The sequence below is a fragment of the Triticum aestivum genome, chromosome 7D (genome assembly GCF_018294505.1).
Source record: "Triticum aestivum cultivar Chinese Spring chromosome 7D, IWGSC CS RefSeq v2.1, whole genome shotgun sequence".
In the NCBI taxonomy this organism is placed as follows: domain Eukaryota; kingdom Viridiplantae; phylum Streptophyta; class Magnoliopsida; order Poales; family Poaceae; genus Triticum; species Triticum aestivum.
The window spans coordinates 5697674-5713212 of record NC_057814.1 but is presented as its reverse complement, the minus strand read 5'-3'; the positions used below and the strand labels follow the sequence as shown (position 1 = coordinate 5713212).

Sequence of the window (15539 nt, the reverse complement as noted above, 5' to 3'; positions counted from 1 at the left end):
CCCCCCCCCCCCGTTCGAACTTAATGTGGTGTTTGTACGTAATTTATCAGGTTTGTAGTGTGTAAATTGCCATATTATTTACACAGAAGTTACCGAGGGTATGTTTCAACAAAAAAGTTCCCCAGGTCAAGCTTATCACGGTGTTTGTATGTTAGTTATCATGTCTGTGATGTGTAAAGTACCATATTATTTACACAGAAGTTATCTAGTTATGTTTCAATCAAAAAATTCCCCGAGTCAAAAGTTACCACGGTGTTAGTAAAGAAGCTGTCAGATCTACGTGCGTGAAATTACCATGCTATTTACGGGTCGAAAGCATGGTTTTGGTAATGCATGTGCATGCTTTTCATGGCTCATGCACACAACTAGCACATTTCCTTCATGGATGTGCAAAGAACTTGAACCGCCTCCAGGCTGTAATTTGTACTGATGCACTAATAAGAAGAGACAAAAGGATCAAAAACTGCTACTTTCTTTGAACTTGACAAGAACAAAGTAGGGAGTAGTTGGTAAATTGATGAAGGTCTTAAGGTTGTAGTCTTTAGTTCAACTTCTGGCTTTGACATGAGTTTTTGGTCTACAAAACTAAATGCGTACTTTGGACCCGCCATCGCGTATGGAAATTACTCTGTGAGGGAAAAATTGGGTCAATGTCCACTTGCCCATGTTTGCCACGCAAGTCGCGATCGACTAGGTCTTGCCACACGTTAGTAATGCAAAATCTGCTGAAATGAGTGTAATCCGGAACGGTCTCTGTTCTTGGTAGGAAACAATGGATGCAATAAGGTGATCATTGAATATGATATTATGCTGGAGGTGGAAGCAATTACGCATTCAAATAACTATTTGTGGCTGAATGTGGCGGTACTAGCAGAATGTATCGTCCTTGCTACAGATTTTGCAAATGTAAGCTATTGTTATTGTTGCAGAGAAGCCAATCAGGTTGCCGACTTTTTAGATAAACATTCTTTTAGGTCTAGCTTATCTGATTTTGGGATTCTGCTATCCTAGAGTTTATCCTCCCCCAAATTGTAAACGATATGTCTATCATACAAGAAATAAAGTAGTTTTATGTTCAAAAAAATATTGCGACCGACTAGGCCCACATTGCATATGAAACCTTTTCCGTGCGATGGAAATAAATCACACCTTGATCGCCATTAAAAGCGCTAATCCCACAAAAATATCGATACAATTAAAAGCGCCAATCCCAGGAAAATCACAATCCAGTTAAAGCGCCAATTGTCCATGCGATTACTCCTACATATCGTAGTTGGGCGATCGTGATCGAATGGCTCCCAGATCGCTCAGGTCTGTAACCAAAAATCCGTAATTTGGCAATTAACTTTCCCAAAATTTGAAACACGTCTGAACAACTAGTCTTGTCTTCTTCTCCGATTATCTTTCGGCTCTGTCTAAAACAATGCAGCACACCTCAACTCCGTAAAATGCCATAGATTATGAAAATGGAACTTTCAAAAAACAGCTTTAGGGAAAATTTGAAATTTCATAAATTTAGGCTTCAACACTGTTGAACCTCCAAAATTGAAAACTTTTGATGAACTTGAATGAGATTGAGGGGCTAGAGCAGATCTTGTTTCATGGGATAAGGCCAACAAAGTGGTCACATGTCACATGGTGTGTGAGCCCGCCCAGCATTTTGTCTCATCACTTGCTGTCGGAGCGCGGCCATGGAGACGAGACGAGACGAGCGTCTCTTGTCTGTATATTTACGTGCCGCCATCGTCCTCTCCTCCCTACCTACCGCCCATCACGCGCACCACGAGTCCAAAATCTGGACGCACGCATGGGGCACGAGATGGTGGCATCCAACGGCACCGGCAACGGCGGCGGCCGGAGGACGGCGAAGCCGCACGCCGTGGTGATCGCGTACCCGTACCAGGGCCACGTCATCCCGGCGGCGCACCTCGCGCTGCGCCTCGCCGCGCGCGGCTTCGCCGTCACCTTCGTCAACACCGAGTCCGTGCACGAGCAGACCGCGCGAGCCCTCGGCGTCGACCGCCACCGCTACGACATCTTCGCCGGCGCGCGCGCCTCGTCGGACCACAAGGAGCCGCTCGACGTGCGGTACGAGCTGGTCAGCGACGGCTTCCCGCTCGGCTTCGACCGCTCGCTCAACCACGACCAGTTCAAGGAGGGCGAGCTGCACGTGCTCGCCGCGCACGTCGAGGACTTGCTCCGCCGCCTCGTCGTCGACCCGGCCTCCACCTGCCTCGTCGCCGACACCTTCTTCGTCTGGCCGGCGACTCTGGCCAAGAAGTTCGGCGTGCCCTACGTGTCCTTCTGGACCGAGCCGGCCCTCATCTTCAACCTCTACTACCACATGGACCTGCTCGCCGAGCACGGCCACTTCAACTCCTCCAAGGGCCCGCCGCGGAAGGACACCATCACGTACGTCCCCGGCGTGCCGGCGATCGAGCCGCACGAGCTCATGTCCTACCTGCAGGACACGGACGCCACCACCGTCGTGCACCGCATCATCTTCAAGGCCTTCGACGAGGCCCGGCGCGCCGACTACGTGCTCTGCAACACCGTCGAGGAGCTGGAGCCGTCCACCGTCGCCGCGCTGCGCGCCGAGAAGCCCTTCTACGCCGTCGGCCCCATCGGCTTCCCCCGCGGCGGCGCCGGCGGCGGCGGCGTCGCCACCTCCATGTGGGCCGAGTCCGACTGCTCCCAGTGGCTGGACGCGCAGCCGCCGGGCTCCGTGCTCTACATCTCCTTCGGCAGCTACGCGCACGTCACCCGGCAGGAGCTGCACGACACCGCGGCCGGGGTCCTCGCCAGCGGCGCCAGGTTCCTCTGGGCGATGCGGCCGGACATCGTCAGCTCCGACGACCCGAACCCGCTGCCCGAGGGCTTCGCGGCCGCCTCCGCAGGCCGTGGCCTCGTCGTGCCCTGGTGCTGCCAGGTGGAGGTGCTCGCCCACGCCGCGCTGGCCGGCTTCCTCACGCACTGCGGCTGGAATTCCGTCCTCGAGAGCGTGTGGGCCGGCGTGCCCATGCTCTGCTTCCCGCTGCTCACCGACCAGTTCACCAACCGCCGGCTCGTCGTGCGCGAGTGGCGCGTCGGCGTGCCCATCGGGGACCGCGGCAAGGTGTTCCCCGACGAGGTGAGCGCCAGGATCCAGGGCGTCATATCCGGCCAAGAGGGCAAAGAACTCCGCCAGGCGCTCAGGAAGGTGACGGCCAAGCTCAAGGCCGCCGCGGCGCCCGGCGGGTCGTCGCAGAGGAGCTTCGACGACTTCGTCGACGAGCTCACCCACCGTTGCGGCGGCGGCGGTGGACGTACATTGATGACCTAGACCGATCCGATCCCATCCGCGGCCAGCATCTCAACCATTCAATGCATTGTATCCTATCCTAGCCTCCTATGGAGTAAAAGTAGTAATGATCTTGCATGCTCCGGATGTTGGTCTTTTCTTCCATAGGTTTCCACTATATACCTACTACCATAAACGACATTCCAAGTAAATTGTCATCGTCGTTGTCGCTGCAAGTAAACGTTTCTAGAGCCGTGTTTCAATGTTCATGGTTGGTGGAGTGTACCATATGCATTTTCCATGAAAGTTCTAATAATGGCACTAGCGACTTAACGAGCAAATGAAAACAAAAGGGAAAAGATGTGGGCACAATCACACCAAAACAAATGAGCAATGCTATTGTACATACTCGTTTTACAAAAAACTTTACGCTCCGGTTCAATTTTGATGATGGTAGGCTAAAAGAAGAGGAGCTTCGACGAATTTGTCGATGAGCAGACCTGCCGTTGCAGCGGACCTAAGTTGAGCTGAGCATGCATTTCAATCATTGTATCCTAGGGAGTTAGTAATGCATGTTCTAGATATTGGTGTAAATTTCTTCCTTGTTGCTATCCATTGCTCATACTAAGCATTGTATGTTTAGTTGTACATCCAGAATTTTGAACTAAAGTTCCACCATACCGACCTATATGGTGGCAGAAAAAAAAAACCAAGTATATTATCGTCGTCATTGCAACTACAAGTTTATAGAGCCTTGTTTCATTGTTCATGTGGTTTGTGGATTGTACCATATGCATTTTCCAGGAAAGTTTTAATAATGGTACTGGCGAGCAAATGAAAATATGTGGGCACGCACAACCAGACCAAAACAAAATGAGATAAAAGCAAGTGGGGTGAACCTTGCTATGGGCGAAGAACAAAAAGAAGTCGACAAAACCCCACCATCAAATGGAAAACAAAAATGCTAGCATTACTAGGACCAATGATGGGATTCTTAGGGGCAAGCATGCATGAGGTTGTCTGCGAAAATTGCGGTTTCCTTTGCATTGAACCCCTGTTGCAAACTCAAGAGCTAATGCTCCAGCTTGCAAGGGAGAAGAGAGGTAGCATTAGGAGTGGCTAAAACGAGAATGTTTTGTTGCCTTTTTGGCGTCTTTAAACTGAATGTGTTGTCACCTGGCTCGTCCTGGCGGTGACAGTGGTTGTTCGGTGGTTCACAGATCTATACATAAATTTTATTATATTTAGAATGCTTTGTATTTCCGGTGAATCTTTATAATAGATAGACCCGAATATTTTTCGAAGAAAAAAATCATATGTGAACACTTTGCATCCAGAGTGGAGGGTTTATCTTCACTCTAGTTCCTTGTTTAGGAGCACACTCTGGTTGCATAGGATGCCAAGTCCTGACTTTGTATTATTATTACTATTATTGCTTTTAGGGTATTTATTATTATTGTTATAATTGCTTGTGGGGTGCTCATGCATGTGCACGATTGGTGTCCAGACCAAGTCCTTGCATTGCATAAGTGGCAGCAACAGTGCCGGCCCCACATCCTTGATTTCATTTGTCGAGTCATGCCGACAAGGACAATCACACATGCATGCATGCATCGATGGAAGGCACACGTCATCTTCGCAAACTGTCGGGTGCACTTCTGTATATGAATGAGCACGCAACACACGTGTGTATGCAACATCTATCTTCTTTGGTGGTATCTGAGGCATAGCACGCTACTTTTTTTTTTTGAAAAAGTGGGTATTTATTTCTCAGAAATAGTGTTACAGTCAGCTAATACAAGCTCTAAGACACACTCTGAACACGATGCAACCAAGAAGCGATGCTATCTCCAGTTCTTCCTACAACAGCTAGACTATGAGCAACACTATTTTGATGATGATGATCTATTTTCAGCGGAACAAACCCACGAAGTTGCAGAAGCTTCTTGATTTCTGTCATCAAATGACCGTAGGCAGATCTATCAAGGGAATCATCTGTTAATGCAGCTAGGACCACCGAGTTATCAGACTGGATTACTATTGGTAGATCAGTTCGTTGCGAACTCAGAGATAACCCTTCAAGTATGGCACTAACCTCCGCTTCCAAAGCATCTTTACAGTGAAACAAATGCCGATAAGCTGAGAAGATAACTGAGCCATCAGAGTTACGGAGGGCCATACCAGTACCTGCCTCGCCAGTATCATGCACGTATGATCCGTCCACCGACAACGCCGGCCGTCCATCCAGCGGGCGGCTTGGGCCACGACTTCTTGGTCGCCCGCGCCGGAGACTGCCTGATAGGTAACTCCGCAACTGGACTGTATGTTTTTGTGCCTGATCATATGATGACAAATAACTACATAGATACGAACGAGATATGCTCGGTGGTGGGATCTCTTTTCCATGGACCATATCATTGCGTAGGCTTCAGATTCTCCACAGTAGCATAATTACCATCGCCCTCGTCGTGGCCGGCTGCTCAGCTAAGATGCCGAACAACTACTCTGAACCAGTATGATTCAACTTGTCCTTCTCTGGCAGCTGCCATTCTTTCTTCATCTCTTCCCACAAACTCCTTGCGTGCGGACATATGATTAGGGTACGAAATGAATCCTCTTCTTCTGCACCACACAATGGGCACTGGATCGGCACATTTATATGCCGCCTTGCTTTGCAACTATTCGTTGGAAGGGCGTCCACCGCGACCCTCCATGCAAATGAACGCATTTTAGGCGGGACAGATGCCTGCCAAATCAGGTTCCAGCACGGCCGCTCCCCGTCCGGTCATGTCGAAGCACGCTACTGGAGCATCTTCAAACAAAGGCAGAAACGCATCTCTCCTTAAAATCACGACCCGTATAAGTGTTTTACGGGCTGACAAAAACGCATTATAAGGGTCGATTTTAGCTACGGCCGAACAGAACCCGTATAATCAACCCGTAAAAAGGAATATTCTCTAAATATACCATCTTCTTCCTCACGTCCTTCCCATCTTGACCTCCGTCCCCTCGGCGTGTGCGCGTTCTGCCTCCGCGACCTTCTCCTCGTGCTCGCCACCGAGCACGACCGGGCCGGGGCCAGCAGCAGACGGCCGCGGCGCGCGGGCGGCGGCCGAACTCCTCCGTTCGCTAGCGAGCTAGCTAGACGCACATCGATTGAGCTGCTAGCTAGCTAGCTGATCCGTTCGAATCGATTCAGCTAGCTAGCTAGCTAGCTCGTCTGCCGAGAGAGCTGCAGGCCATCGCGGCGGACGGCCGGCGGGCTCGGCGGACGACCGGCAGGCGTGGCAGACGGGGCGGACGACTGGCGGGCGCAGCAGTCGGGGCCGCGCGCGGCGGCCGGGGCAGGCGCCGGCGATCGGGGACGGCCGGACGGGAGCAAGCCATGAAATTTTCAATGGCAGTTGGATTCCCGCTAACGGGCTTTCGCGTATACAAGGCCCCTTCGGGTCGCCTCCAAAATCCTTATTTTTACGGGTTTGACGGGGATACTTTCCGCGCCCCTTAAAAAAATTTACGGGTCTGACGTGTTTGCGGGGTCTGGTCGGGCAACATTTTTCACACGGACCCGTATTTTGGTTGTTATTTTGCGGGACGGGGCATTATACGGGGTCTGCTAGAGATGCTCTCGGAATTTTTTTTAAACACAATACATTCATCCGGACCATTACAAGCATATACATACATTCATTCCTATAAACATAATTATGCTCTATCCCTATAAACACGTCCGAGAGAATGAACTGACATGTCTTAAAATTGATGAAGTTATCGTAGACTCCTTGTTGTCGACAAAAACGTGATGGAAAGAAACCAAAGTGGATCCATTGTGGGCTGGGTACCACTGCCCTTCTAAATGGCTCCAACAACAAATATATCGTATGACCAATAATTTTCACAAATTTAAATATCTAACGTCAGAATTTTAGCGCTAGAAAATATGACGATCAGATTTGCCATGCGTAAATAGATAAAATTGCCATGCTTTGTGTTATAGGATTTGCCATGTTTCTGCACTGAAAATTGTCATGTGTAGCGTAAAAAGTCAACAAAAAAATTGCCATGATGCATCGATTAATTGAATAGGTTCAATCAAAATACGACGTATTTGAGGGCGTCAAATTTCTAGCCCAAAAGATCTGACGCCAGATTTATATTGAAGTTCACAATATTTTGGTCATCACAAAAGATTGCCATATGCCTATGCAGCGAAGCCTATTGCCGCCCACCCTACCTCCACACTGGCCGATTCGGCAGCCACCGCCACTTCGCCAGCACCTCGATCCCTGCCGCCCCATCCACCCCCTCAGTGTCGTGCGCCACGGCCGCCCCGACAATCGCTGAGCTTGCCACGCCGATGCGCCATCCCGTCGCCACTCCGTCGAACACCCTGAATCCTGCCGCTTCATCCCACCACTCAGCTCAGTCCACTGCGTCCGCCCCGACGCTCGTTGAGATCACCACACGATACGCCATGCTACCGCCACTCCGTCGGACACCCTGAACACCGTCGCCTCATTACACCCCTCGGCGTGTTCAGCTGGATGTTGGTCTTTTTTTTTCATAGACGTCCTCCACTATACCTAGTACTATAAACGACATTCCAAGTAAATTGTCATCGTTGTTGTTGGGTACAAGTTTCATTGTTCATGGTTGTTGGAGTGTACCATATGCATTTTCCATGAAAGTTTTGATAATGGCACTAGCCACTTAACAAGCAAATCAGAACAAAAGGGAAAAGATGTGGCACAGTCACACCAAAACAAGTGAGCAATGCTATTGTATGTACTCGTTTTGGAAAAACTTTACGCACCGGTTCCATTTTGATGAAGGCTGGCTAAAAGAAGAGGAGCTTCGACGAATTTGTCGACGAGCAGATCTGTCGTTGCGACGGACATAAGTTGAGCTGAGCTTGTATTTCAATCATACTCTAGTTACGGGTTGTACATCCAAATTTTTGAGCTGAAGTTCCACTATACCAGAAAAACAAAAAATCCAAGTAAATTATCATCGTCATTGCAAGTACAAATTCATAGAGCCTTGTTTCATTGTTCATGTGGCTGTTTGATTGTACCATATGCATTTTCCAGGAAAGTTTCAACAGTGGTAGTGGCGAGCAACTGAAAATATGTGGGCACGCACAACCAGACCAAAACAAAATGAAATAAAAGCAAGTGGGGTGAACCTTGCCCATGCTATGGGTGAAGAACAAAAAGAAGTGGACAACCCCCACCGTCAATTGGAAAACAAAAATGCTAGCATTACTAGGACCGATCATTGGATTCTTCGAAGTTGTTGATTGGGCTCAACGCTCGTTGATCTCACCACGCCGACACGCCATCCGGCCGCCACTTCGTCGTACACCCCGAACACATGGTACATCCTCACGCACTGCGGCTGGAACTCCGTCCTCGAGAGCGTGTGGGCCGGCGTGCCCATGCTCTGCTTCCCGCTGCTCACCGACCAGTTCACCAACCGCCGGCTCGTCGTGCGCGAGTGGCGCGTCGGCGTGCCAATCGGGGACCGCGGCAAGGTGTTCCCCGACGAGGTGAGCGCCAGGATCCAGGGCGTCATATCCGGCGAGGAGGGCCAGCAGCTCCGCCAGGCGCTCAAGAAGGTGACGGCCAAGCTCAAGGCCGCCGCGGCGCCCGGCGGATCGTCGCAGAGGAGTTTCGACGACTTCGTCGACGAGCTCACCCACCGTTGCGGCGGCGGCGGACGTACATTGATGAGCTAAACCGATCCGATCCGTGGCCTGCATCTCAACCATTCAATGCATTGTATCCTATCCTAGGGAGTAAGTAGTAATGATCTTGCATGTTCCGGATGCTGGTCTTTTTCTCCACCATACCTACTACAAGTCTACAAACGACATTTCAAGTAAATTGTCACCGTCGTTGTTGAGTACAAGTTCCATTGTTCATGGTTGTTGGAGTGTACCATATGCATTTTCCGTGAAAGTTTTAATAATGGCACAAGCGACTTAACGAGCAAATGAAAACAAAAGGGAAAGGATGTGGGCACAACAACACCAAAACAAGTGAGCAACGGTATTGTACGTACTGTTTTACAAAAACTTTACGCACCGGTTCCATTTTGATGACGGTTGGCTAGAAGCGTAGGAGCTTCGACAAGTTTGCCGACGAGCTGACCCGCCATTGCGGCAGACGTAAGTTGAGCTAATATGTGGCCCAAGCTCCGTCACTGATCCTAGCTAGGGAGTTAGTAATGCATGTTCTAGATGGTGGACTTAAATTCTTCCTTATTGCTATCCATTGCACATGCTAAGCATTGTATGTTTAGTTGTACATCCAAATTTTCAGCTAAAGTTTCACTATACGTACCTATATGGTGGCAGGAAAATAAGATTCCAAGTAAATTATCGCTGTCATTGCAAGTACAAGTTTTTAGAGCCATGTACTTCATTGTTCAAGTGGTTGGTGGAATTCTACCATATGCATTTTTCACGGAAGGTTTAAAGACAGCACGGGAGAATATGTGGGCACACACAAGACACAACCCGACCAAAACCAAATGAAATAAAAGCAAGTGGGGTAAACCTTGCTATGGGGGAAGAACAAAAAGACGTGGACAAAATCCCACCATCAAATGGAAAAACAAAATGCTAGCATTACTAGGACCCATGATTGGATTCTTGGAAGCTGCTGCATGGGCAAGCATGCATGAGATTGTTGGTGAATTTTTTGATTTCCTTTGCTATGAGCCTCTGTTGCAAACTGAAGAGCTAATGCAAGAGAGGAGAGAGGCGGCATTAGCAGTGGCGAAAATGAGAATGTTTTGTTGCTTTTCCGGCGTCTTTAATTGAATGTGTTGTCACCTGGCGCGTTCTGGCAACGCTATTGATCGTTCATTGGTTCAGAGACCGTGATGTAATTTTTACTATGTTTCGGATACTTTTTACTTCGGATGAATATTTATAATAGATCCGAGTGTTTCTCAAAGAAAAAAAAGCACCTGTTGAACACTTAGCATCGGAAGTAGAGGGTTCATGGTCACTGTAGTTCCTAGTTTTGGAATTAGGAGCACACCCATAGGATGCCAAGTCCTCGCTTTGTATTATTATTGTTATTATTATTACTCCCTTCGTTTCTAAATATAAATCTTTCTAGAGATTTCTATACCGTATAGAAATCTTTAAAATGACCTATATTTAGAAACAAAGGGAGTATTATATATTTTGCTTGTGGGGTGCTCATGCATGTGCATGATCGGTGACCAGCCACCAAGTCCTTGCATTGCATAGATGGCAGCAACAGTGCCGGCCCACATCCTCGATTTCATTTGTCGAGTCATGCCGACAGGGACAATCATGCATGCATGCATCGATGGATAGCACACATCATCGTCACAAACTGTCGGGTGCACACGTGTATACAGTGAACATGAACCCTCTACTCAGGAAGCACGCCACTGAAGCATCTTCAACAGCGGAACTAAGCAAAATCCGGTCAATACAAAAGGGTTTTTATAGTTCAGTATTGAAGTTAGAAAATATATTTTGAATTATATTGGTCATAATTAAAGTCAGAAAATATTTAGTTTGGAAAATCCGTACTTCAAAAATGTATTTGACCTTATTTTGCAACGCTTTTCTTGAATTGTGTTCTGCCTTAAATCATGAATCTTATAGTTGGTACCTCATAAAGTGGGGAAAAATACCGTGAAGATTTTTTGTGGGATAAATTGTGAAGCTAATACCCATAGAAATAGAAGCATTGAAGTAGGTGAAAGAAATATACATAACTTCAATGTTTATACTTTTTCCTTTTTGGCTACATTCACAAACATTGAAGGAACCTCACCACATCAAAGCGAGAACAAGTTGGCTATCGAGGGAGACAACAGGAAATAATTGTCAACACCATGCACTGTATTATATCCTAAAGAGAGTTAGAATTAACTCTTTTCTTGATGGTGTATCCCAAAACTCTTGGCTTCTTTATTGTTCATATTAAATCTTTTTTTGCGGGGCAGTCCAAATCAACTCTATTTTTTGTGCATGTATCACTTGTGCGCATGCATCCTGTACTATGACCGAATCCTATACACATATGCATGCATATTCCCTATGGATCGCTAGTAATCTCCTTGTTAAGTATACATCAGGCCAATCTGATCCATACATGGAAACGTGTTGGGTATGGGTTCCTTTCTTATTCTTTGGTTGCAAGCAGTAATGTCTCTGTTTTGGAAACTACATGGACAAGAAATCCAATTTGGCTTCCGGGAGCATGTGCTCTTGCGCGCGAAAAATGATTTTTGAAATTTTAAAAAAATTCCAAGATTATTTTATGTATTCATAGTCACATCGAAATTCCAACATTTTGGCCTGTAAAAAAATAAAAAAAATTGGACACCAAATGTTACCCCAAAATATCCCCCAAATTTGTTTTCTTCACCGACGAAACACTAGTGCTCCATGTCACATGATTTTTTTTAAACGTTCTATCACTTTTTAGCGGTACTGTTCATTCGGGAGCAAATGCTCCTGGGAACGAAAACGACCCCCCCCCCCCTACCACATGGACATGCTTTTGTACCGTATCCTCATAGGACTGCTATGTGAAACATCTAGATTTCTTTTAAATCCTACTCCCTCCGTTCCCAAATATAAGCATTTTCAGAGATTCAACTACAAATTACATACGGATGTATATAAACATATTTTAGAGTGTAGATTCACTCATTTACTCCGTATGTATTCCATAGTGGTATCTTTAAAAAGACTTGTATTTAGGAACGGAGGGAGTAGATGTATATTAAACAATCCTATGGTTATTAATATTGTTTCTCTAGGATTAATGTGGAGCCTCGTCTGGTGCTTCCAATTAGCAAATACTTGTTGCAACCCATGCATTCGCACCGGCATATACTAGTGGAGCCTCGTTTGGCAAGCTAGTCTTTCAACTTGACCTATACTACAAAATATGTGATTCATTGTTTGAGATTATATTTCATTTGCTGGGTCTAAGCAAATCACGAACACTAAAAATGATGGCAGATTTTTTCCCATCTTGTCTAATGACCACATAGGTTTAATATTCAGATCTTAACATAATTAAATTATCTAAATCAGATAAAATAATATTAAATGAAATGTATACACATATTTTCTCTCTGGATTAGAAACAAAATTATTTCATCGCTTCTCATCATGGTATACAATCACTTTACAACGCTGAAAATGTTTTTTTCTTATTGTTTGTTCACCTGATACCTATTCCGACCTATCTCTAGAGTGGTTTAGCAATTTACTTTAGAAATATATGATAAGAGAGCCTCATAGAATCAAGAACCAATTTTTTTTTGGTTTTCTGTATTTATTAAAAAAAAGGTATCCATACACACATAAGTTACGATTTTCTTATTAGCTTCTTTTCTTATTCCTTCATTTCCGTAATAAAAAAATCCTTGCCTCCAACCGAATATAGTACAAACTCTAAAACAAAATTCATGCTTCAAGGGAAAATCATGTGGATGAGATTCTATGCCTTAGTGGCCCCACCCGCATATTTGTGCATCTCCTTTGGTTTCAGCATATCATATTATATAGCTCCAAACATGTCGTCTTTGGCTATATTTGTTATTTACTAAATCTGAAATGTAAATTGTATTTCAAACATTCATGTCAACATGGAAAGTCTATTGCAAAAACATGAGTTGTTGTAGAAAATAACTGGTATCCAACAATGATGACACTCTGGGTAAATAATTTCTGATACCAGGACTCCTGGTGACAATGATAAAGGGATAAAATTGAAATCAATAAATGTTTTTATAAAAATATATTGAATAATATTTGAAAGAAAAAATAATTTTAAATTATCATTTAAAACAGTTACTTAGAACTATTATTTTGGTATTCCATACAATATTTCATATTTCTGAACAGGTTTCAAAAAGAATAAGAAAGTTCATAAAGGAGAAAAATGAATTAACAAAAAAAGAGAAGAAAAATGAAAAAATAGAAAAGATAAAAAATGCTTAGGCCTCGGCCTCACTAGGCGACAATGTGGCTCCCATCGGGCACAACTGGGCCGGCCCAAGTTCTCGCTGATTTGAGAAAAGTTGATCATTTTAAAAAAATGTTCACGGATTTCTATTTTTCATAGATTAAAAAATTAATTCATTAAAAATGGTATGGAAAAATAGCATTCTACATTTGGGAACCTCAACTTTGCAGCCGATATTTTTGGTTTTTGAACCTTCTAGGATATTGTTGAGCCGCATTTTTATTTTCCTTTTCTTTTGTCTTCGTTGACTATTTCCTTCTTTGTTCTGTTTATTGTTTCTATTTTTCATAAGTTTATAATTTCAATATTTACAGATTTTATAAATAATATTTTAATATTTCATTTAAAAATATGTTCAGAATCTCAAAAAATGTATTTATTAATCAATGTTCTTAAAATTCAAAAAAAATTCAGAATTTCCAAATTTGGTTCACATATCAAGTTTTGTTCATATTTATTATTAGATGTTAAAAATTCATTGAAAATGTTCATAAATTCATAAAAATGGTCATGTTGTCAAATTTTGTTCAGAGTTCCAAAAAGTGTTCCCGCTTTCAAAAATTGTTCAGAGATCCAAAAAATGCTCACATTTTGATCAAATTTTAAAGACAAAAACATTTATTTGAAATTTTTGTATAAATTTTATTTATTTCTTGCAAATTTAAGAAAGTAGAAAACATAAAGTTCACGAATTGGGCCATTTCAAGTTTGTTGATTTGACAAAAGGTTAACGATATTGGAAATTTTCACCGATATGAAAAAGTTCTGGAATTTGTAAAATTTTGCCAAAGTTAATAAAGGTCATCGATTTGAACAAAATTCCAGGAATTTGAAAAAATCATGAATTTTTTGAAAGTTCACAAATTAAAGAAAATGTTCATAAATTTGAAAAATGTTCACATATTTAGAAAAAAAAAATATTGTAATTTGTGTTCGCGGATTCAGGCAAATGGAAAGGAAAAGTCAAAATGAAAAAAAAAATATAAAGCAGAAGAAAACCAAACAGATAAGATGCACAATAAGAAGAAAATAGAAATTAAGTAGGCACAACAAAGTTGCTTTCCTAGTTGGTTAGATGGTGTGGAAGTACACCAGGAGGTCAGGAGTTTGAACACCTTGCTTTCCCAGTTGGTTTGATGATATGGAAGTACACCAGGGGGCCGGGAGTTCGAACCCCACTTTGACGCACTTAATTTTTTTGAAGGTTTACAAAAATAGCTAATCGGCACATACGGCATATATGATCCTGGGGGCGACCCGCTATACATTTGAAAGTGGGCATGATTTGCCAAAGATCGATATTACCTTTTATACGTTTAGTGAGGGCGGTTGCACCGAAGTGGGTAAGAAATAACACGCAAACCACAATGAGGTCATTGTCGTCAAGCAAGACCTTAACCACTTCTACAATACCACAATAAGGTCGTTGTCGTCAAACGCGCATTCATGGAACGTCGTGACATGCAGCAACATTGGGGCTCTGAATCTAAGAAATAACACACAAACGAAAAAATGTGGTCCATCAAGAATTTGGAGACAGTGATGAGTGCGGCGAACAACATGTAGATGAACACGCGCATGCACCACTGGGCAGGCTCCGGCGCCACCACCATGTTATGATCCTCGACGACGTCGGCCATGGATGCGTGCAGTGGCGATTCTATGTGTTGGCTGTGGGTCAGCTGACTTCACAACTTTAAAGAAAACGAACTACAACACGGTACATTGTGAAAAAAATTAAAACATTAGCAATTACCCCACACTGTAGATTCTTGGGGCAATGGTGTAAAAAGTATGATCGAGTATGTACTTTCGTGGGATCTACAGCTGTGGAGATAAATTTACGCGAAAAGTCATTCATTCCTTCAACTCGTGGTACGGTACCAAGCCAAATACTTCTTGTCGGGGATGGCTACGAAACCAACACGGACACAGGCACGTACGCCATGTTTGATTCCAACACCGACGAAATTGACTTAGGTATTGCCTTATTGGCTTAAATTGATCAGCCATCACAAGAGTCCCTAAGAATAAGCCACGCAGCCGTCGTCCAACTGTCAGATCCTAAAGGCTAGGACAAGGAGTAACGTGTACAAACAGTCAACATATACCACATGCGTTAGCACCGACAGTCGAAATCACACGGGCCGGTCGGACAGAGACCGGGACATGGCCGACGTTCAGCTGAATCTAGACGGCGGCGCAACGGCGGTGGAGGCGGAGCC

General features: G+C 44.6%; 1 protein-coding gene across 2 annotated transcripts; it reads left to right on the top strand.

Annotated features, from left to right (window-relative positions):
• The first annotated feature begins 1694 nt into the window (after window positions 1–1694).
• Window positions 1695–9017, top strand: LOC123167288 (UDP-glycosyltransferase 86A1). 2 transcript variants are annotated; one of them, XM_044585124.1, is made up of 2 exons: window positions 1695–3115; window positions 8814–9017. In XM_044585124.1, exons 1-2 carry the CDS (start codon window positions 1808–1810, stop codon window positions 9015–9017), a joined length of 1512 nt encoding a protein of 503 aa, XP_044441059.1. In that variant the 5' UTR covers window positions 1695–1807. The 2 variants fall into 2 exon arrangements, with proteins under 2 accessions (XP_044441059.1, XP_044441058.1); XM_044585123.1 differs by lacking the exon at window positions 8814–9017 and having other exon boundaries at window positions 1704–3549.
• Window positions 9018–15539: the final 6522 nt, after the last annotated feature.